General features: G+C 36.9%; 1 protein-coding gene across 1 annotated transcript in view; it reads right to left on the reverse strand.

The window, feature by feature from the left end:
- Positions 1 to 18,186, reverse strand: part of CEP135 (centrosomal protein 135) — a gene marked incomplete at both ends in the record, with an annotated part of 33,700 nt that extends 15,514 nt beyond the window's left edge. The window contains 17 exons of the mRNA XM_082314964.1: positions 770 to 825; positions 1,269 to 1,423; positions 1,494 to 1,609; positions 3,781 to 3,932; positions 4,098 to 4,175; positions 5,405 to 5,548; positions 6,112 to 6,255; positions 6,732 to 6,925; positions 7,729 to 7,879; positions 8,879 to 8,944; positions 9,524 to 9,739; positions 11,448 to 11,576; positions 12,539 to 12,623; positions 14,279 to 14,420; positions 15,777 to 15,944; positions 16,463 to 16,653; positions 18,074 to 18,186. Coding sequence (XP_082171090.1) covers positions 770 to 825; positions 1,269 to 1,423; positions 1,494 to 1,609; positions 3,781 to 3,932; positions 4,098 to 4,175; positions 5,405 to 5,548; positions 6,112 to 6,255; positions 6,732 to 6,925; positions 7,729 to 7,879; positions 8,879 to 8,944; positions 9,524 to 9,739; positions 11,448 to 11,576; positions 12,539 to 12,623; positions 14,279 to 14,420; positions 15,777 to 15,944; positions 16,463 to 16,653; positions 18,074 to 18,186 — 2,300 coding nt within the window. The remainder of the gene's footprint in view (positions 1 to 769; positions 826 to 1,268; positions 1,424 to 1,493; positions 1,610 to 3,780; positions 3,933 to 4,097; positions 4,176 to 5,404; positions 5,549 to 6,111; positions 6,256 to 6,731; positions 6,926 to 7,728; positions 7,880 to 8,878; positions 8,945 to 9,523; positions 9,740 to 11,447; positions 11,577 to 12,538; positions 12,624 to 14,278; positions 14,421 to 15,776; positions 15,945 to 16,462; positions 16,654 to 18,073) is intronic.
- Positions 18,187 to 24,619: the final 6,433 nt, after the last annotated feature.

Consider the following 24,619-nt stretch of genomic DNA (forward strand, 5'->3'; position numbering starts at 1 on the left):
ACTCATGTTTTTCTGTGTTTGGTAGCGGTTACAGAATGTTAGCCATTGAATATTTTATAACCCATAAAGGAAGAAGACAGCTTACACTTGAAAGACAACAATCAAAAGAGAAAGGAAGAGATAAAACAAAAAGCAGAAATATAAATATGTGTGAATTTAAATAAACTTTTGCATTAGTTTTTTGCCACAGATACTTCATGCATCAATGTACCAAATATTCAGTCACACTAGTCTTCGGATGTTTAAATATTGGTGTTTAAATATTTTCTTTTAAAAAGCTATAGTTTTAAAAGTCATGCTTAAAAAGAGGCAAGAAGGAAAGATCAGATGAAGCCCAGCTAAAAACTACATAAACATGTTTTAATTAAGACTGTACTGGTAGCTTAAGCTGGAAGAATTAGCTTGCCAATAATTAAGAGTTCAGCTCTGAGTTTTACCTGTGTCAATCTAATAATATCTAGTGGAGTACTTAGAATACTAAAAAGCTACTTCGTAACTGAGAATTAAGAAATGTTATCAATTTATGAAAATAAAGAGACAAACAATTGTTAATGGCTGTCTTAACAGTATCTTAGCAGCCTGCAATATAATTGCAGGGGAAGTCTCTTCAAAAGTTGTTTACATCTTTCTCAACACAGTATACCCCTTTACTTGACTTAAACCGAATTAACTCCATTTCACCAAAATAACTAAAATAGCTATCTACTTTCACTTTAAAACCACTAGATACAATAAAACCACTGAAGAAGGCATCCTAGTCTTTACTTACTCTGTTGAGGACTGCAGCTCAGAGAGAGTGAGACGTAAATGAGTAATTGTTTTCTCCTACGAAAATAAAAGCAAAAGTTTTATTAGGTATTATTATATTGCAACACACCAATAAGTAATTGCATCTTTGCACATTCAAATTTCCAAGCTTCTTTTCTTTACTGAGAAAGGATTGTCTTGTCACCTAAAGAGATGGAAGTCTGCTATAGATTCTGTCACCTCAGGCTAGAACCTCGTATCTCAATAAATATCTCCAAGTGTAAAATGCAAAAAATACTTCTTTATTTTCTTGGAGTGTTTAGGGAATACACTAACAATCATAATTAAAATGCTATTGAGTTGGCAAATGACTCTTTGTATTGGCTAAGTCCAAACATAGTGTTTATGTCATGCCTAGAGCTCTGCACAGGCTTTGTCATTAAGACAAAATGTCTCCCTAAAATGTAACTGCTTTAAAAATCCCCAGATGGGCTGCAAAGTAGTACTTTTACTGCACATACCTTGTTAGCTAAGTTGTCGTCTAAGCATGCAATTCTTTCTGTTTTTTCATCTACGGTTTCTTGAAGACTGTCCTTTTCTTTGTCCAAAACAGTAATAGTACTTCTAAGCACATTGACTGCTTCATCCTGTGAAGTGCTCCTCTGGTTTAACCTATCTATAAATAAAAGAATAAGTACTTTCTATTGTAAAAACAGGAAATAAGCATAAAAATAACTAGTGATTACCTATTTTCTCCTCTAGCTTTACAATTTCTTCTTGAGCTGACTGCAGTTCGTCCTTTTTGAGGGACAATCGGTGCTGTAAATCTTCAACAGACCTCTGGAGTTGGTCATTTAAGAGCCTGGAAAAAGCAGTATACAGTTGAAAGAAGTTTGGGACCTATTCAGGGTCATCAGCTTACGGCTCTTAAGCTGCTTGAAGTGCTGGAACAGTTCCAGCATAACCTCATGATAGGGTTGTATCATACCAACCAGCAGCATGAGGTTGTATCATACTAATCGGTCCTCTCCCTCCTTCTCTTGGAGACAGAGGACTTTTAAGGATTGCTGAGGCTATCACCACTTGGTTGCTCTGGACCCCTGCAGCAAATCCACCTCAACACTATTCCAAAATGGAGCAACGGAACTTCAGTGGAACCACCGTGATAATCTGAAACATTCACTTCCTCTAATTTCTGTTACTCTTAATCATGTAACTCTTGTTACTTGTGTCTGTTGACTCTTCCCTTCATAAAGACTTCAATATGTAGCTCGTAGCAGTGATTATCAGCCACACCACATTTTAAGAAGCAACCAAATTGACAGCTACAGTTCTGATCCTACTTTTAGGAAATACAGACCCTGAAAGACATATGAAACCATCTACCTATGTAGTTCTTTTGCTTAGCAAGAAATATCAGAGTGACCTAGGAAAAAAAAATGGCAAAACGAAACTCCAAAGCAATTAAACGGATTATATACAAAACAGGTCAGGAAATAAAAATCCCTCTGAAGTGGGATCCCACAAAAGCTAGAGAAGCTTTTAATTTAAAAAAACCAAAACCTCCAATCCAGAATATATCATGTCTTCAGATAAAGATTGCTCTCAGTCAGTTTAGAGTGAATCTTTAAAGGGGAAAAAAAAAAGGGGGGAGGCCCCAAACACAGCTATAACAAATTGCCACCATGCACAAAGTAGAACCAAATGCTGAAATGACTGTAGCCCTACTCCTTATCTCCTCCTTTTTATAATATCAATGTTTTCCACTAAAATTATAAGGAATCTAACAAGATATTTCACTTTTATGAATGTTGTCACAATTTTACCAACAAATACACTAATAATTTCACTAACAGCCTTCTTTGTGCAATTGGGAGCATTAGATGAACTCCAAGGCCTGCTTCTCAGCTTCAGTTCTTCATAATCTCCCACCCTACTATTGTACTGTTATACAGTGCAGTATAGTACTGTTCAGGCTGGGTGGCGGGGGCGTGTGTGTGAGCCACAGGCCCCAGTTTCCCTTGTAAAACATGCGAAAGATCTCATCTACAGCATTACCTATCCTGTAGTGATGTCTTACATCAAAGGCTCTCCTTTCCACCTGAACCAGATTTCCAAATTTCTGTCCAGATTTATTCAATACTCTTTTTCCACTTTCTCTAAGCCGCCTTCTTGTTCCGTCACATTTAGATAGTTGATGGGAGCTCTTTTCTAAAACAACTTCAAAAGAGTGCAGCAACGATCCTGCAAGTTTAACTAGGCCTTAAAAATACATGGGTATATGTCCTGGTTTCAGCTGGGATAGAGTTAATTTTCTTCCTAGTAGCTGGTATAGTGCTGTGTGGCGCTCAGTTGCCGGCTGCGGTTAAACCACAAAAGTATACTTGATCCTCCAGTTCTGAGCAAGTTGGTCAAATCCCCACAGACTGTGTCTATGGATCGTAAGACGTCAACTTTCAAAACTGTAGTACGTGCGTGATAGCATACGAAAGAGAGTGACACAAGAAAAACAGCTCAAGTAAAATGCCATTACAGAATGACTCTAAATGAACCACTCACTTGTGGAATATCAATGTCTAATGCTTGGCATAAAATTTTCAGTATTACTGACAACTCTGTAAAACTGGCACAATTTGGTCCTACTGCTGCAGTTTGCAAAGGCATCTGTCTTCCTTTTAACAAACAGCATTTGGAAATCCTTTTAGAAATTTTCTGTTCTGCTACATTCATAAGCAGAGAACATTGTTGTTAGAGGAAACAATTCTAGAAGGAGACGAAAATTTTCATTCACAATTAGCCATAAAAATTATCAGTATATCTGGTCATCAAAAAAGTCCAGGAGGAGCTTGCTGTGAAAAGCCACCGCAGCATTTTCTTTACTCATATTTACTTTTCCTTAAGAAAAAAACAGTACCAAGTGATTTTGAAAATATTTTACGGTCTTCCAGGAACTCAACTCTGCCATACGGTCATAGAACAAACAAAATTATGTTAGCATCTGTGAAAGACCACCACATTTTGTATTAGACTTACTGAAGTGAGCAAATCTCAGCTTTAAATTGAGAAGAATCATCAGATGTCTGGGCAAGTTTACTGGACTTCAATTTTAATTCATTTTCCAAAGAGTTTATTCTTTCTTTCAGGATAGAGACTGTAGTCTTTAGTTCACACCTTTCCATCTCAAACTGCAATTTAAGAAAAAAATAATCAAACATCTTGTTGTTGTAGAAAGTTATCACAACTTGGTTTTTAAACAAATTTAAGCTGAAAACAGCTAACAAAATAAACTGCTTGAAAAGTCTATCCTATTTTAGAAGTAATAAAAGCTTACTTCTTAAAAATGCACTTACTCCTTGAATATTATTCTCCAGTTCTGAAATATCATGCTGCATCTTTGATTTTTCAAGGTTAGCTGCTTCTTGCTGAATCTGAGATAGAAATTTAGAATTACATGTAATAAGATACACATTTTTAGATTTAACCATAGAAATTTAAGCTTAATGTTTAAGAAAACATTGTTCTACATTCTTAGATAAATGACCAAATGCAAAGTTCTCTCTATAAAACTATAGAGCATTAACTGAAAATACACCACTGCAGTTCGATGTAACATCAAGTTTGGTTTTGGTTGTTTTGCTTTGTTTTGTTTTTTAAAGAAAAAAAGTATATTTATATTTGGTCCCAACCAAATTAATATTTGTGAGTTGTTGTAGAAAGATTACTGAGCTGCAGGGCAATATGAAAGGTTGCAAGCATGTGTAGCTTAGTGTCCTAAGCTGTTTGAAATTAATTTATGAAATTATTATTAATATGAAAAATACCTCTTCCACTGCATGCACATGCTTTAAGCAAAGAGGTCAGAGTTATTGCCACTGCTTTCAGATACGCTACAGTTCTCTTTGTGGTAGTAAATCAAACTACAGAAACATTCATCACAGAGTCAGTCTTGACATATGTTGTCTTTGGATCAGTCCATCAATATGATTTTAAATTTCTGAATTTTCAGGATGTTTTAAAAACCTGTATACATTATATTAATGACCCAATAAAGAAGTCAGGCAACCCCCCCGACATCATATGCTCTTCACTACAACCAAATAAGACACTAATGCACATTAATACCAGACATCAAAAGGTCAGAGTAACAGGAAAATTATTGCATTAACAAATATTTATTAAAGGTTAAAAATAATGAAACTCGAATTGCTATGAATTTATATTTGATGGTTCAGTTATATGCCATTTAAAATATACTCTGCTACAAAACGCAACAATAACTAAAGATCAATTAATATGAAAAAGTCCGTAAAGTCCCCAGTTTGTAGGATAAGAACCATATGTGACACACAAGCACCTTTGAAGTAGTGCATACACACAAAAATATTCTGTGGTTGGGGCTTAATATCTAGGTTCTTCACACAAGGTGATGCCACGCTTGCCCTCAGACACTTAAAGCATGTTCCTCTCCCCCTATCCCTGCCTAGGAACTGAATTTACAAGGGTAATTCAGACAACTCATTGAGCTCTCTCAAGTGAGCTTGAGAGATCAGGTAAGTTCAAAAATTATTGATAGACAGCCAGACACAAACACAGCATTACTGTATAAGCCTTCCCTATGTGCCACCGCACTGCAAGCAATGAAGCTATAGAAGCTCACCTTTAATTTTTCTCTGAGACTTTCTTTTTCTGCCATTAGTCTTCTAAAGTCAGTCAGTGCAATGTCTCTTTCTTCTTCCACGTGACTTTGAGAAACTAAACTATGTTTTGCTTCTCTTCTCATCCTGTTCAATTCACCCTGAGACTTTAAAAGATTATTGTTTGTTAGCATATGTGGATTGTAATTAATACAGTGTATCCACTAACAAAAAAGAAAGTTTCAGTGTTGTTATTACAATAGAAGTGCTATTACAGTCTTATTTTTCCCTAGGTATCTAAAATATATTCCCTAAATCACACAGTGGCATGACCACTTATGCTGCCAACATGCTCCTCATCCTTTTACTGTTTCAAGTATAGCCTAACTTCACTTTGTTTTCTTATCAGTTAACTACTACTTCTTCCTTGCTTTCTAGCCTGTATCTTTACCCAACTTTCTCATGCATTCTACTGATTTTTTTTTCCTGATCTTTCTCATTTCCGAATGCCAGTACAGTAAGTTATAATGGCTTTAAAGTTAATACACTAACTTTGGAATACATAATGTTATTAACAAGTAATAAAAACAGGTATACATTTTCTTATTCCTGGTAGGTCTATACTCCTCAAGTTCTATTATAGACAGAATTTTTTTCATTTTAAATATGCAACAGTACAAGAAGTGTTAATGGCTTATTTCAATGCCAATTATAAACAATTTCTTCTTACCTGCTCATAAAGAACATTTAATCTATCTCTTTCTGCAGTCAATAATTTGACATTGGATTGAATTTCTATCATGTGTTTTTCAAACCTGTCTAACATGGACCGTAGCTCATCTCTTTCTCTGGTGATGAACCGAAGATCTTCACTCTGCAAAGTGATTAATAAAATTTATGTTAAAATATATTAATTACAATATTTGGATAATTAAATACAAAAAAAGAAAGAACTCACACTATACATGAAAAATACATACATAATCAATTTTAATTGCAAGAAAAAGCCTGGCATTGGTGGTATAATTTAAACAATAAGAACTAACTGTTAAGGAGAAAAAGCAAAACAGCTAACAATAAGATTTCAGTCTTTTTCTGTTTGTCATCTAGTTCTATTTATTTCAAGCAAACTGATCAATAATTAATCAATATCTTACTGTAAAATATGAATAGTAAAATAAAAGTTCACTGAAGTTTCTCTCAGTTAATTTTTTATGTTAAGAATGTAATTTAAAAAACTACTACAGTCATTTACTGCTCCTGAATTTGAAAACGTATTTGATAGCTCCTTAAACGGTTCTACAGTACTTCCATTATTTATTCAGCTTGTCTTGTCAGCAAGAACTTTACCTTCTCTGGAGTCCTACGGCTTGGGCTAGGCCTTCGTTTTATCATTTTCTGAAGATATTCTAATTCTCGCTTATAATAATCTCTGTCGTCTTCTAAAGTCTTTACAAATGCATCTAGACGAGATGGAGATTTGTCTCCTAGGGCTATACCATATTCTAATCTCATTCTTTCTATTTCTAGGACAAGTTCTCGTTCTGCAGAAAAAGAAATAAAAACAACTGTATAGGAACCTCATGAATTTCCATGAAGACATTTGCATTTGGGATGGACTAACTTCCAGCAACCATCTGGGCAGCAAATCTGCTGAAAAGGATGTAGGAATCCCGGTTGACAGTAGGCTAAGCATGAGTAGTGTGCTTTGGAACCAATAGAGGCCTAACAGCATATTGGGCTGTATCAACGGAGGCACAGACTGAGGGATGTGATTATTCCCCTTTACTCAGCACTCATTAGATCGCATTTACAATACTGTGTTCAGTTTTGCCCCCTCCCCCGAGTACCAGATAGATGTTGAATAAACTTGAGTGAGTCCAGAGGAGGCCCTCCAAGTTGGTTAGGGAGCAGAATACTTGCCCTGTGGGGAACGGCTGAGGGAAGTGGGCTTGTTCAGCCTGGAGAAGAGCTGGGGACCCAACAGCAGACTTACAATACCAAGAGGGGGTTATAGATATCACGGAGCCAGTTTCCTCACAGAGGTGCACAGTAGGTAAACAAGGAACAACGGTGATTAGTTGCTACAGGCAATTACAAGCAATACAGGAAAAAAAATGTTTACTCTGAGGATAAACAAACATTGGAATGGGTTGCTTAGAGATGTTGTGGAATCTCCACCCCTGGAGGTTTTCAAGATCCAACTGGATAAAGCTCTCAAGAAACACAGTCAGAATTCACTCACTCAGAAAGACAGAGAATAAAACCAGCTTTGGACAAAAGAAATTATTTTGTATGAAACTGCCATAGGAAGATAATTTACAGGAATCTACATTTGATGATTTACCTTTTATTTCTAAGTTCTGTGTTTTTTCTGTCAGCCTTTGTTTCTCTTGTTCAAGCTGGTTCAACAACAGTTCAAGATTCTCTTTATCATCTGTTTTTCCAAAGAGTTCTTCACTCAGTCTCTCGTTCTCCCTACGACATGAGCACAACTCCTGAAGTAACAAGTATTATTACAAAAATTAGAAATGCCAACAGAGACATTTGGAAAAAATTATTTAACATTTTGTTAAGCTTTTAATATTCAACACTGTTTAGTTCTGTTTAATCTGGATGTGTTACGTTTTAACACTTGTTAAAGGCCATCATTGTTTTTATACCACTTTTTATTACATCAAAGTAAGCATTACTTTTGACACGGTTTGCAATCAGTGACAAAACAAGCAAGATTAACCCTTGTTTAATTCAAGAAACCAACCAGAAGGATAGTGGAATACAAACACAGAAAAAAGTAATAACTAAAGCAAGAAATAATTTTTAAGGGCATTTAGTAACACTGTTGGTGTTAAAGTACATCACAATACAGCATCTCAGTCAATCCAACCCTGCAGCTAATCAAATGTTATTTGGCATGTCTTTCCTATAATCTGGTGCCCTGAAAATGAAAGTTTTTGTATATTCAAGTTCACTAGAAATACTAAAACAAACCACTGTACTCAACTAATACACAACTTTCTATATGCTGGAAAGAGTTCGGTCTTAAAGGAATTGATAATACTGATATTTTTCATCTGGGCTACTATGCTTTGTTTCTGAGTTAGCCAAGTATTGCATAATTGTTCATGTGCTGATTAAGAGACAAAGTAGTTTCTAAATGAAGAAAATCCTCTAGGATGCCATAACTCATTTGTGGTGAAAATGATTAGGTCACGGAAACTACAACTTCAGATAGCAGAAATAAGGAAATGTACAATAAGGACATAGTCAACCATACCGTCCACAGAGGTTTATTTCAGTTTATTTTTGCAACAATATGATGTAGCTTCTTTAGCTCTTTCATTTAGTAATTAGTAATTTATCACAATAGAGTTTTGGGGTACTATAAAAGTTCTTTTGTTAATCATTAAATTAATTTTTATAAGAAATAAAAGAATCACGTGGATGACAGTATGATAAAAATGCTACAAACAAGAATTGAAAGTATTTTTACTTACTGATTTAAGCCTTGTTATTGTTTCTTCAAGATCCTGTATTTCACTGTGTTTTCTTTCAATTTCTTTCTATCAACCAAAATTAACCTATACGTTAAAAGTTACATATTCAAAATGACAACAATTCCTTTGTTACAAAAAAATTAAGGAAACAGACAATTTTTGTAAGAAATAAAGTCTAATTAGTTCCTTGTAATCTGCCAAATTTTAAGTAGTAAAGCTCCTATGAACTGAAAGCACAAAAAATTGCGGCATACACACCCATGCTCTTTTGGAGCACAACAATTAAATAAATCATTGCATGGCTCCTCATAGAAAAAGCCCTCCAAACACAGGCATCATTGTTGCAAATATCTATTATCTATCAATAGTTTTAAGTATCTCAGAATTTTTTTTCATACTAAGCTACCAGAAGAAGGAAGACAGATTGCCTCTTAACTAAACTCATCTCACCTAACACAGTAAAGAGACAAAACTGCTGTGATTAATAATCTTTTAGTGAGAAATTCTGTAGAATATTAAGTAAACTGGAAAAAATATCTTTTTAATCTTCCTTTACAAGCCAATAGGTCATTTGTTGCAATTAAAAGATATAAAGCCACCTAAGAGCTGAGCAGATCCTTCACACTGCAACACATTAGTGATTACCTTTGCTTCTCCTATTTCCTTATCCGCAGTCTCAAGCACAATTTCCTTGTGTCTTTCCAACTGCTGTGCCAAGTGGTCTATTTCATTCAGTTCTTGACACAGTTCTTCATTTTTATTGCTTAAATGCACTACCTCACTAGTCACATTTTGTTTAGTGTCTAAGAGGTCTTGAATGCGCTTTTCAAGTTCTTTGTTTGTTTGCTGAAGATACTCAACCTGAAAGACATTTTTCATTACAACATTAATATGTATGGTTAACCTAGGTAGCAAAAGTTCCTTCCAATCTTCTGAAATATAGTATCTCTATATCCATAGTAAAAAAGAGACATCCTGTTAAAAATGGCAAGATTTTCTATTTTTAGAACTTAGTGCTTATCAACATGAAAAAATATGATTTTACAAAGGTGCAAGGTGAAGGAATTCATTACTACACTCTTCTTTATCTAGTCTCTAAAACTTGAGGTTTATTCTAAAAACAAAGTACCGAAAAGCAGAGATCTGTATAGAAACCTGTCTTGGGCATCAGTTGGGTAGACCTAGTGTACTCAAGAGGTTCCCTAAATTTCACAAGATATGAGGACACATTCTTCTCTCCACCTTTGTAGTATATTTGCTAGGCTTAGTCTCACTGGTACTCCTTCATGAAAGTGAAGCTTTACAGACCAGACTCCCAAAACTTATCTTGTCCCCAACATATCTCAGCACCTTAAACACAACATCCTCAGAAATGCTGCTCTACAGACATTGTTTTTCCCAGCATACCTTTCCCTGAGAGTAAAGGGACGAGATGGAGGGATGTAGAGTAGGAATAAAAAATATACACAATAAGTTACACTACCCAGGAAAATGGAAGCCTGGAGTATCTTGAAAGATTCAAGATAACACAGTTGCTCCACTTCCATCTCTGCAAAACTTTCCTCAAAACTCCAGAAAGAAGTATTACTGTAGACACAGAAGAAAGTCTGAGTCCTCTCATAGTTATGAATACTACTACATAGAGATATCCGTCCATTTATTGTGAGAGAATAAAAGTGGTATACTGGCACCGAGCCTGAGCAAATAGTCTTGATGGCCCAAAACCGGCTTTATGCAGCTCTGGGCTCACTCTCTGTACAAACAAGTTGTGTTCAGCATGACTTACTAATTCAGGATCACTGAACACAGCTGTACTGCTTCCAAGTTATAGCTCATTGTGTATTTTTGCAGCACTGAACCTAAGCTAATAAACTCTGCAACATGGCTCTCATGCCATTGTACATCATGCACAATCAGTATACAAAACATCTTACTCAGTTAAAAAAACAGAGAATTGATGGTATGAATTCAGAGATGGGCTTTACTTAATCTGTACTCCAGTCTGTTAAATCCTCTGAGACCAATATTGAATGCATACTAATATGCACAGTAAACACAAACATCTTTATCCTAAGCTTATCCTTTCCTTGCAAGTCTACACTGGAATAAAAATGGGACTATTTGAATTCAATGAGGAAGATTCCTCATTATCTGATAAAATTATCTGCAGAACTACTCCTTATCATAAGTACATATATCATTGTTAGTTCCTAAAACATAAATGGTATGTACAAAAAAAAATTAAAAAACAAAAATTAAAAGAAAATAAGTATTTTCAAACTTGGTGAAAACAGTGTATCATACAGAACTTTTCTGAATACTCTCAGATTAACATTACTGTGTACAGATGTGAGTTCATGGAATTCTTTACCAAAAGCATTCTAATAGACTTTTAAAACAGGAAAGGAAGTTTCCTTAGACAAGAAACACTGCCACCTAAAAAGCAAAGCAAGTTAAATTGATTGATTTTATATCTAATAGTGATTTTTTTAAAGAGCTAGAAGTTTTGTGGGTTTTTTTAGATTGCTAGGATTTTGTTTTGACTAAACAACAGTAATAAATCCATTACCTGCAAATTCAAATGGGTGATAAGCTTCTCATTACTTTTACTTCTTGATTCCAGAGAGATAACCTCATGAGAACGCCCACCATCCAATGCTAGCACTAGGCGCTCTATTTCTTTGTCTCTTAGCTCAACCTTTGAGGGGGGGGGGGAGGAAAAAAAAAAAAAAGTTCTTTGGTATCTTCTATACCATTTAATAGAACCTTTGTTCAAATAAACACCTATATAACATTCAGTAAAAAGATACGCACTAATAATGCAATTTTTATCTTTAATATCTATTTTTTTTTAATTCTGGATTTTTCTGAAAAAAGTGATTTCTTTGAAAGAAAAATGAATGAATCAAATAGAATTTGTGGGAAAAAACCCTGAAACAGTTCCTACTAGATAATTTTCTTGAAGAGAAACCAACAATTTTCATTTGAAGTGAAGTTAATGACTGTTGCAAATTAACTGTCTGAGACTAGCATTTAAATTCAGGGAAAAAGCTTTTAAATCAGCTAATTCAGTGACTGAAAAACAGGGAAGGCTGGAAGAGGAAAACCAAGATGTGAACAAAAAAAAGAGGATGGTGTCCACTAATCCCCAGATATTGAAAGATATAACAACATATGAACAACTGATGTAATTACCTCACTTAAAGATTATACATACCTTATCAATCCACTATAAATAAAATATTGTAAAATCTGTTGTTCTTAAATTAACTTTCAAAAATTAAAAATTAAAAAAATATAACCAGTGAAAAAAATTATCCTAAGATTTCTGTAGATCAAATTACTATTTTGAACCAGTTAATACCTCTGCACAAAAAAACCCTACACATACACAAATTCTACTTACGATCATCAAGTTTAGCTTATTTAATGTAATTTTAATACACAAAATATATCAGCAAAAGCAGCAGGCAAGTGTTTTATCATTGCTGCTGTGTCCAAAAGCAGACAAGAGAAATAGCTCAACGTAGGCAAGTTAGAATAATTGTATTTCACAAGCCCTACAATGCTTTCCCAATGAGGTTAAAACACAAATTATAGTCAAGGCCATTGCAATGGCTACTACAGCCAACTAATAATTTAAAAAATATGTAAACATACCTGTTTGCTATAATTTTTCATTCCGCGTTCAGATATCTCCAGTTTTTCCTGTAGCTCTGTTACTTCTGACTGAAGTTCCTGAATTCTGAAATGTAACAATATACTGTTTATCTGGATTCGTGGAAGAATCATATGTACACAACAATTCAATATTAGTATTTTATCTTTGCTCCTGAACATAAATATTTCACAAAAAAATTAGTTTTGCTTATACAAAATATTAATGCAGAATCCATTGTTTGAGATATTTTAGCAGGTTGACCTTGGCTGGCTGCCAGACCCCCACCCAGCTGCTCTCTCATTCCCCCTCCTCAACAGGATTGGGGAGAAAATAAGACAGGGAGATCATTTACCAATTACTGTCACAAGCAACACAGATTCAAGTTGGGGAAGATTAATTTATTGTCTATTAAAAATAGAGTAGGATGGTGAGAAACAAAGACAAACTAAACCCACTTTCCTCCCACCCTCTGCTTTTGTCCAAGATCAACTTCACTGCTTCACTTCTGACTCTTAGACCTCCCCCCTACCCCAAGTGGTGCAGCAGGGATGGGGAATGGGAGCTGCGGTCAGTTCATAACACTTTCTAACACTTCAGCTTTGCTGCTCCTTCCTCCTCACACTGTTCCCCTGTTCCAGTGTGGGGTACCTCCCACAGGATACAGTCCGTGAACTGCTCCAGCATGGGTCATCCCCATGCGGTACAGTCCTTCAGGAACAGACTGCTCCAGTGTGGGTCCCTCACGGGCCACAGCTCCTGCCACAAAAGCCGCTCCTGCATGGGCTCCTCTCCACAAGCTACAGTTCCTGCCAGGAGCCTGCTCCACGGGCTGCAGCTTCCTTCAGGGCATATCCACTTGCTCCAGCATGGGGTCCTCCATGGGCTGCAGTGTGGATATCTGCTCTGATGTGGTGCTCTCCACAGGCTGCACGGACAACCTGCATCGCCATGGTCTTCTCCACAGGCTGCAGGGAAATCTCTGTTCCAGTGCCTGCAGCACCTCCTCCCCCTCCTTCAGTGACGTTGGTGTCTGCAGGGTTGTTTCTCTCATATTTTTCTTACTCCACTCTCTCACTGCTGCTGTGCATCATTTTTTTTTACCCTTTCTTAAATACATTTTTACAGGGGAGACACCAGCTTGGCTGATGGGCTCAGCTGTGACCTGTGGTGGGTCTGTTTTGAAGCCAGGTGGAACTGGCTGTGTCCAGCACAGGGTAGCCGCCGGTTTCTTCTTAGAGAGGCCACCCCTGCAGTCCCCCCACTTCCAACACCTTGCCATGTAAACCTTCTACATATATATTCTAAAAAAGAAAAAAGAATTGCCTTGAACCTTTCATAATACAGGTTCCAAGCCGAAAATATTATTACAAAAATCAAGAATATTTTAGTCTTCCAAAATAAATAGGAAAAATCAGTTTACTCCTATGCAAAACATTACACCTAGCTTTTTTCCAGAATACCCAATCGAAAATCAGGTATAACAGTAAAACCAGTATAGAAATCTCAAGAGAAATCCTTTAAGGAAATAAGCAGCTTATTAAATATCCACTGCAACTTTGTCACAGGCAGCACTGTCAATCACTAAGCAAAATCCTATTTAAGAACTATAGTACTCTTAAAACATCATGAAATACCATTTTGTTTGAGGCAAACTTGAAAGGCAGAAGGAGGGTGGGGGCTGGAAAATCACTGCAGATATTTAACACCTATACTTCAAATTTAAAAGTTCTTTAGATTACCGATTATCAGCCACCTGAAGAAGGTCTGCAATATAAGGATCTTCTGGCTGAGGAACTGGATAGGCACTAACACCTGATGGAGGGACAGGCTGGTCTATCTGCATGCGTTGACGCCTGAAGGGAATGCTTCTTTTTCTGCCACCTAAAAGCCCAAACCAAAATGCCTGTTACTTGGAGTTAAAGCAAGGGAGTCATCTTCTTTAATACAAAATGAAATTTCCTATTTATTCCACTGCTTCTGAACTGGCACGTTTCACCATTTTAATATTTACTGTAATAAGTTGATAAAATTTGTACGTTCTAGACAACACCACTCTTGCAGGTTAGCATCAGCTTTGTCAAAGTTCAGTTTTATAATAAGGAAACATGCAAAGTTCAGTATAAGTAATTGTCCCCAGTGTTTAAGACCCTAAATATTCTACAGTTCAAACTTGTTGAATCTGTTAGTAATTTACCTTACTAAAAAAGCCAAATTAAAATATCAAAAAAGACATTTTTTTTTTCACATTTAAGAACTATTTTATGACTGAACTAACCTCCACATTGTTTAGTAATCTTTTACTAAGAGTAGGTTATCTGCTATATTAAAAACAAAGCAAAACACAGTATTATTTCCAGAGGGAACAATTACTCCTCATCACACGATTCAATAAGAACATACAATATTTGATAACATAGTATAGAAAAATCCCAGAAGACTGGTAAGCAAGGGGCAAGTATGCAGAAAGACAGACGAAAGTGTAACATGGCACCTTTGAAGTAAAGGGCTTGAAATGAGGTGTGGAAAAATAGAGAGGAATTTTAATTTCACCTAACTACCTATTAATTTCCCTCAGATACCAAAAATACATAGGTAATTCAATGACTTGGAAAGAAAAGACAATTTCAAAATTTCTTCAAAATACTTCTCACTACTTCCCTTAGCTTAAAAAAAATGAAGAAAAAGGAAACCCTGGAGAAAGAAATCAACCTGAAAGTAATGTTCAGAACATTTTAAGTTATCAAAAGACCCGTTAAATACTGTAAGCTTTCAGAGCTTACATATTTATTTGTAGACATATTTTGCATCTCGCTACTTTTAGATCTTGTTTACAAAAATCTGAATTAGTCACTTGCACATCATCAATTAGCTGTCAAAAAGATTCAAGTGTCAAACAACCTGCCTCTGACTAAATTAGGTGCAGCATTAAAAAAATAAAAATAGCTGTTGATTAAAAGTGCTTTCCAGTCAGATTTTAACTTAATATTCTTCTGTTGAATCTAAGTTTGTATTCAAATTTGTCCCTAACACAAGTGATGTGCTAATGAAACTTCTTCCATACAGAGAAAAAGACTGAATTCAGAGCCAAAACTTTCAAAAGGTAATGTTATTCTACTGGATAGTTATTTTACTGTAGTAACTTCTCTGTTTGAGATAAAAAAAAAGAAAAGATTATGTTCTGAAGAGCCAAAAAAAGCCTGGAGAAAAGTTAGAATATCTGTGATTATTTACACTCACCAGGTGTTTGCACCACTGCTTGCAGATTCTTCTCCTGAAGCTGCTGAATTTTTTCAGTCTTGGCTTTGTTCTCTTTTTCCAGCATTTTAATTTTATGTACGTACTGGTTATTCAGAAATTTCAAGTCAGCTGTTTCATGTTCAACCCTCCTTAAGGAAGCTTTCAAATCTTCAAGGGAGAGAAAAAGCAATATTATCTTTCTTATTCATTATTATTTTTCCTAGTAGCACCAAAATAGGCATAAAGACAATCCTATATTCTTTTTCCATTACATGAAGTTTTCAAATACACATATATAGGTGTATATATATATACACACACAGAAACACACAAAAATATATATTTATCCATGTTATACAAATAAAACCCCTTTCTAGAATAAAGGCACATTTAAAAGCAGCATTTAATTTTAAATTAAAAAGTAGCCTTTCAAGGTATGAAAGTATATGTTAAAAATTTCTACCATTTTCATGTTTGATTAACACAATGATTTGCAGGACCTCAGAAGCTTTTTAGCTACAAAAGAAATATCTGTGCATGAGCCTTAATTCATTAAAGGCACCAAAGTCAACGACCATTCACACTCACTTATAAGTACAGATAAATGAATCTGCAGATCAAGGATTTGGCTGCAATTTTATTTTGGCATGGAAGGATTAAAAAAAGTATCATAATTTTTGTATTACCTTTAACACGGTGATCAGATTGCTCTTTCAGTTTTAATATTTGTAAATGTAGTTCATTATTTTCCCTGGTAAGTTTAGCATTCTCTGTTTTATAAGGTTCCAAAATAGCATCATAATTGCTGAATTCTTTTTCAGTTTTTCCAGCAGATAACTTTGCACTGCGCAAGCTCTCAGTTGTATGAACTAGGTCACTAGAATAAAGGAGCATCAGACATGTTAGAAATGTTATCAGCCTTTACACTGCAGATGCAAATATTTATTATGACCTGAGAAACAAAACCCTTTCCCCGAGACCATGTTAACTGTAGAACAAATGGGTTCAAAGAAAGGCAAAGAGAACATTCATGTCAGAAAAACTGAAAGACAGGAATCATTCACTTAAAAAAAAAGTAAATAGGAAAGGACAGGGCAAATATAAAAAACAAAGATATTTAGAAAGCATATCAGGAGTTTCCATCTGATAATTCAATGAAGTATTTTTTCTACATAAAGTGAGATATTCAAAATTGGCAAGAAAATTTTTTTCCTCTAAGCACTATGTAAGTTGTAGCACTACTTACCGCAGAAGAAACTTGAAGCAAAGAGTTAAAAATGCCAGAAGGTTACTAGTATTTGTATGGAGATCAGAAGCTCCATAAGAGAGATTAGTGGTAAGTAGCTATAAACATTTTTGTGAACATATTACCAAATTCAGTGATTGAGAGATTAAACTTATCTGCTAGACACCAGAATGAGGCCTAACATTGAAGGCAGATAACTCCACATCTGCCTACCTACAGTTCTTCCATCTGTATTAGATGCTAGAGAGCAACAGATCCAAAATACCTATATTTGCACCTTTAGCCAAATGTAACTGGATTACTACAGAAATCACTATGTTTGTAATCACATCAAAGCCATGAAATGGCAGCTATATTAAGGTCACCTGAAAATTTGTTTTTCTTCTGTTATATGTCCTGTAAAAACTGCAGAGATGGCAAATTTAAACTTCTCCAAATGAGATCATAAAAAACGGAGCTGTGAATGTTTTATTTTAAGTCACAGTACAGACAACAGGGATTATTTTTTATACAACCAGTTATAAGGGTGTGTCCTTTAAGCACATATCAACAGTGACTACTCTTGGCTCTTTTATGAGGTTAGAAAAGTTGAATTTTCCTAGACCATAGATCCTTAGAAACAATTCTACTGAATTAAATGAAATCTTAAGATGTTCTCATCACTTACACAAACCCATTTGACTTTATCATAGAATCATAGAGTCACAGAATGCTTTGGGATAGAAGGGACCTTTAAAGGTCATCTAGTCCATCCCCCCTGCAATGTGCAGGGACACCTACAACTAGACCAGGTTGCTCAGAGCCCCATCCAGCCTGGCCTTGAATGTTTCCAAGGATGGGGCATCTACCACCTCTCTGGGCAACCCGTTCCAGTGTTTCACCACCCTTATCGTGAAATTTTTTTTTTATCATACACAGGAACTGAATGTTAGCTCTGAAATAACATTGCTTGAAAATAATCTTCAGACTAAGCATTCTCCCTATTATGTCAAAAATCAAATAATGCCTATTATATGATTACTATATTTTTAATGAATCTCCTTTTGAATACCTAAAAAGATTTTCCACCAAAGGTAAACTCTCCACTCCCAACGGTTGCCGATAGCCCAGTTGATCCAGACGTTTCCTGAGATTAATGAACCTTCGCTCTGCAGTTGTAGTCATTGTAAACACACCTCCAAAGCAGCTTTTGTCACAGTCAAGAAAAATAGGGCACCTGCAAAAGATTGTTACAGCATGTGTCCTTTAAAGAAGGAATAATACAGAAAAAAGTAATGGACAAACCATTTTTTGTGTAGGAAACACAGTGCATAAGCATGTCCTTAACATTTAAGTAATCCAAAAGAGAATCATAGAGCAACTAAAAAGTTTTAAGCATATTTATGTATTTCTTTAAAAAGAAATATTTGCCTTGGCAATTAGTTTTCTCTTTCCTAACATCTTAGAGTACAACCATAATTCATTCTTTCCAGTATGTATGAATTGAACTCTGAAAAGACCTTTCTGTGGGGAGACTATGAAGTATATTCTGATTTTTTTGAATCATGGTCATCATGGTCTCTTCCACAATGCAAACTGACAGATTATTCTCAAAAACCCCATATAATTTTTTCTTTCATATATAAATCCTGCTTTCAAAGTTTACAAGGCAGTACTTAACATAACTTATGCCAACCATTTGTAAAATTGTATAAAACGTGTAAAATTTTAAAGACACATTAACTTTGAACATCTTTTTTTCTATGAGGGAAAACAGGACTATAGTACACTGATGGTTTTTTTCTTTCCTATCCGCATCGTTTTCTGGAAAATACAGCTCAAGGATAATTTTTTTTTTTTTTCTGACTGATTAGTTATCTTTTTGTTACTAACCTGATCTAAAAGGGACTGTATCAGCACTACTGTATCTGAATCCAGATGAGAATTTTTTTTTTTGCCATGTACATTTGAGGGAGGAAGAATTTTTACATAGTTATGTCCTTCTGGATTTAGAGATAGAATGAGAAAAGAAATGGAATACTAAAGTTGATGCACCTCGATATGTGAAAACATCTCTTCAATAGTTAGAAATATTTTTGAAAAACAGTTATTTCTGTAAAACATTTTGCCCTCACATTTCTTCAGTAATTTCAGTATTAACCTACCGGCTGCAAAGACGTCAGCAGCCAAACTGCCAATCCGAGGAAGCATTGTTTGCATCTCACATAAAGGGGATAGAATATAGCTATCATTTAAACCATGCTGTTTCACAATCCCCCAGATTTAAAAAATATATTAAATAAATATATGCAGGTATTTGAAAATAAAATTATTTATGAATAATAAAATGAGAAAACATGCACATTTCTCTCATGTCTGAGGCTGGAAAGTAAGATTTCATCTCATTGTATCAAAACACTACAAATAAGTCTAGCAACAACAGTCCTGTTGCTAGGTACTGCTCCATGGATGAGAGAAAAATCACCAGTCTTATGAGCACAGCATCTGTTCCAGGCACTGCCAAAATATTTGTCTGAAGAGCTTCAGGATATTGAGATATTAACTAGGCAATGGCATGGAGAACAATCCTTTACATATTGTACCGGGATGGTTGAAGGAGGAGGAGGCACACTTCCTTCCACTAAGTGGTAACTGTCAATGTACCAAGTGGAAGCCAATGTACTAACGTGTACTAAACGCTCTTTGTTCTCCTTTGGCAGCCAAAGATTAAAGCTAAAAGTGATGAGACCTTGGTACTTCTGCATTAATGTTGAGGATTCTGTGTTGAAGTCAGGACAACAGTGATTGTGTTACTGTGTCTAGATTTAGTCTCGGGAATACACCTTATATTACTACAGAAGTAAGCTGATAACTCTTGAGCCCACCTTCTCCTAAGAAGAACCATATCAGTTAAAAAGATTATATTAGTTTAAAATCATTCATCAGACTTGATTTAATAGCTTGTGTTTTGGAAAGAGAAAGGATTGTTCTACTAATCATATTGAGAAAGTTTTACAGAAGAAACATCAAGAACAAAACTGTGTCACAGCTTGTAAGGGAATCAAGTTTTTCTACAGTAACTGTGGAAATAGACAGGTGTTAGCACTCCAGTAACTGTGGCTAGGAAGTAGATACAGGATCTTGCTCAGTCACTGCAATGGACGTTTAAGTGAGGTATAGTTACCCAAACATACTCTAATACGAGAGGTACCAACAGTTTTCTGGTTGAATCACTCTCCTTCCTAAAGACTGGGAATTTTTAATTCAAGACATGATTGCCACCAGAATCAAACAAGAAAGGGTATTATCTTATATTCCTGAGAGCCACATCTAATCCAAAATTAGTCCAGGAAATGAGTAGCTGGAGTATAGGTCCAAAAGATGTCCAGGAATGAAAATAAAAAGAATTGGGGGTTGTTATTTCAGAGAGCTTAACACAGATATTAAAGTCTTCAGAGACAATAATCATTGTACACTCTGTGTTGAAAAGAAATTATGTGTCGGTAATTCCAGACCTCTGTCATCACACACAACCATAGCATAAATCTCATACCCTAAACTTAAAGTCTATCACTAGTCTTATCATGACATCAAAAAGTATCTAGTAACTTCTCCATCAGGAAAATTTGGTTTTCTGGAAATATAAAATGAACTGCTGTACTGATTCAGTTGAATCCAAGATCAGTCTGACCCAATACCCCGTGTCTCTGACAGTTGCCACAGCAAGAGTATAAAAACATAAAAAACATGAGCCAAATCTTACTCCTACATACCTTCTCTTTATATAAGCCTACAGTGCAGGGACTTGATGGGCCTAAAGTTGAACTTAAACCATTATAAAAGTACCTGATAGACCTTTCTTAGACATGTCTAATTGTTTTCTTGAATCTTTTGCACTTCTACATCAAAACAACCTGTGGCAATGAATTCCTGATTTTAACTGTATGTCTGGAAAAGTGTATCATAAATTCATGGGTGTGTGCGTCATCCCGCCCTTTTTTTTTTTTTTCTTATTGTAAGACATACTAAATAATCATTCCTTATTCATGCTTTCAGTCATTCATGATGGCATCTTTAGCAAATCTATTTTCCAAAATTTCCTAGGAGCTTGTACAGCTTGTTCCTTTTCCATGCTTTTTCTGAGATTGAGATCACTCTGAGCAGCCATAAAGATTCTTTGCTGTAGCCTTCACTATTCATGATTCCTAACTTACCATTCACCTTTCTGAGTGCTCTAAAGCATCAATTAGATGCATTCACAGTGACACTAACATCTCTTTTTCTGAGTGGTAATTGACGCTTTAGAGCCCATGATGTGTGTTACTTTGCCTTTATTAACACTGCTCCTTAACTCCCACTTTATTACTCAGGCCAGTGATACTCCTCTGCAACCCTTGGACTGCTCTTAACATGTCCATATAACGAGCAAATTTTGTCCCTCACTCTTTAACCCATTCTTTCAGATCACTGATCAGTGTTAAACAGCAGAAAGTCTTCTGCACGTTCACCGTAAGGTAGCACTTTCTACCCTTTCTTTTAACCACTTAGTGAGTTATTAAATGACCTTTTCCCCATTTCTGAGAGACCTGCTTTCTTAAAAGCCTTTGGTAAAGAACCTTCTCAAAAGCTTTTTGGAAATCCAAGTTTTCTACACCATTCTTACTCAGTCAACTCAATCCAGAATATCTTCTTCTTTAAAGAAATGTAATAGCCTTGTGAATCACGATTGAGTCATGGTGAAAGGTATGTTGAACTTACTAGATTTGTCTGTAAATTTGCAAAGTGCTGGAAAGCACTCTTAACAGCTTTGGTATTTCCCACAAGATAGGCTACATTAGCTGCATAAATAGTTCACATCATATTCATTATCTAAATATTTCATGTAATTTAGTGCTGCTAGGAAGAAAATATAATTTCCATTTTAGATGAAAAACAGAAAATCAGATAAACAAACAAAAAGGGAAAATTAAACAGTACTTAAATCAGGCATTTCCAGACAAGGATTTATCAAGATGTCTAAATGAGTGCATCTTTCAGTTATTCACAGAAGAGATATGACAACTTCCATGTGCTTCATTTTGTGATATGGTTGCGAGCAGTCTTTTGAAGACCTAGGTGTTTATGAAATAGACATATGTCATGGTTTAACCCCAGTTGGCAACTAAGCACCACACAGCCGTTCACTCACCCTCCTCCCCTCCCAGTGCGATGGGGGGAGAGAATCAAAAAAACATTAAAACCCATGGGTTGAGATAAAGACAGTTTAATAGGACAGCAGAGGAAGAAAAAAATGATAATGATAAAAGAATATACAAAACAAGTGATGCACAATGCAATTGCTCACCACCTGCTGAGCGATACCCAGCTCGTCCCCGAGCAGCAATCACTGCCCCCAGTTTATATACTGAGCATGACATCATACGGTATGGAATAGCCCTTGGGCCAGTCTGGGTCAGCTGTCCTGGCTGTGCCCCCTCCCAGCTGCCTGTGCACCTGGCAGAGCAGGGGAAGCTGAAAAGTCCTTGCCTAGTGTAAGCACTACTTAGCAACAGCTAAAACATCAGTGTGTTATCAACATTATTCTCATACTGAATCCAAAACACAGCACTACACCAGCTACTAGGAAGAAAATTAACTCTATCCCAGCCGGAACCAGGACAACATATTTAGAACAACAGGGAACAGTTCATAGGTGCTAAGTCACCAATGACTGAAATTGAACATTGATGTGAAAGATGGGCAATAACGGAACTTCAAATCCAGTTCCTTTAGGCTATAAGTATAGAATCAATTTGCATAAAATTGTGTGAAAGAAGCAACGTTAACAGGCATTAGACTAACCATTACAAGTGGAATATGAAACAGAAAAGCTTTAGCACATTGAAGCCCTCCTTTCAGTCTGAAAACAATGCAGCAAAATTCATGGTGAGTATAGGTTAAGAACTGTTCCAGATGCAATACCTGTGTTATCAATAAGAAAACGTAATAAGAAAAAAGCAGAGCAAAGATGTAACTTGGCCACAGAAGACATAATACGGTCATTGAGCCATGTGGAAGAAAGATAAAACTACATAGCTGGCAATGGAACACAAAGAAATTAGCACAGACAAATGTATATGCTACAAAATCAATTTCTTTATTGAGTCTATAACATTGACATCAAAGACAATTATGAACTAGAGTTTCCAGTCTCAGTTCTGGGAAATCCCAAAATGCATTCTTTGTTTATCAGAACCAATATGCTAAAGGCTTTTTTTTTTTTTGCGCGTGTGTGAAATATGTTTACAAAACACCTGTTCCCATCCTGTGATTACTGGTCACATAGCTCATTCTGCTATGAAGAGCTAGTTTTGTTTTCACCCAGGTAAAACAGGCACCTAGCGGACCAATCATTTGACTATAGTAATGCTCTAATACCTGCCTCTATGCAGTCCACGGACACCGAAGGCTGTGTTGTGAAATGCTGTTACTGCAACATAATTTTCAAGATACACTGAATGAGCCTGCACTTGTTTTGGCAAAGACTGTTTCCAAGTTGATTTGCTGGGAGTTCACTTCTGACTAGATATTCGTACACCACGTTTGCTAAGAAGTATCACCACTTTGCCAATAGAAAGGCAGCTCTTGCTCTAGAAAAACAGATTTTTTTCTTTAGAGAGTCACCAAAACCTCTAAGTTCACATTACAGTACAAGAAACCCCTATCGATTATGAGCCTGCTCATCACCTATCTCCCCAAACTGGAAGCTTTATAGACCTTTCAGCAACCCCAATCTATACCTACAGAGGAGCAATCAGTCCCTTTTTAAACAGGTTTATTTTTACTTTTTCCACCCTCCCTCCAGTCGGTCTTATCAGACATACCGTTAAAAGAAAATTCTTGCAGGGCGAGCCACTAAGGAGCAGCCGAGATGCTTCAGCGAGGCTTCGGCAGAGAGGCAGCTCCGGCGAGGAAGGGGGGCTGCAGAACCCCGAGGGAAGGAGAGACCGGCGTGTAGGCCAGACGCTGGGAGAGGCCGCCCAGGCTAATCTGCGCTCCCCAGGGGCAGAACAGACGGGAGCGGCCCAGCGCCACGCTCTCCTCAGGGCTGCTACAACGGCCGCCGCCGGGACCGCGGGAGCCCAAGCTAGCCGCTGAGCGCCGCCGCCGCCCGCCCGCCTGCCTGCAGGCGAGGAGCCCCGGTCCCGCCGGCAGCACCCTCCTCCTTCCCCGACAGGACACCCGCCCCGGCGGACCCGAGCCCTGCCCGCCCGCCGCGCCCCCTCAGCGCTCCCCGGGGCCGGCGCTCCCGCTCCCCAGACCCCGCGCAGCCACCTAGGCCGCACCGGCCGTTTGAAAATGGCGCGCGGAGCAACGGCCACTTCCGCCCCGTCACCTCAGCAACGGGGCACGCGCCTGCACCCGCGGCCGGCCGAGCCAACCGCCGCCCGCACCGGCCGCCCCGCCCCTTCCCGCGCGACCGGCAGCCCTCACGCTGCGGGTGACGTACCGTGTGACGCCAGCCGTTTGACGCCGCGGCGTTAGCGGGGACAAGCTCCTCACTCTCGGACAGCGCCTGCAGAAACGTCTTAGCGTGGGGGGCTTTCCTCAGCGCCGGAGCAACGCAGGCTGAAATAGG

The sequence above is a fragment of the Platalea leucorodia genome (genome assembly GCF_965183815.1).
Source record: "Platalea leucorodia genome assembly, chromosome: 6".
In the NCBI taxonomy this organism is placed as follows: Eukaryota; Metazoa; Chordata; class Aves; order Pelecaniformes; family Threskiornithidae; genus Platalea; species Platalea leucorodia.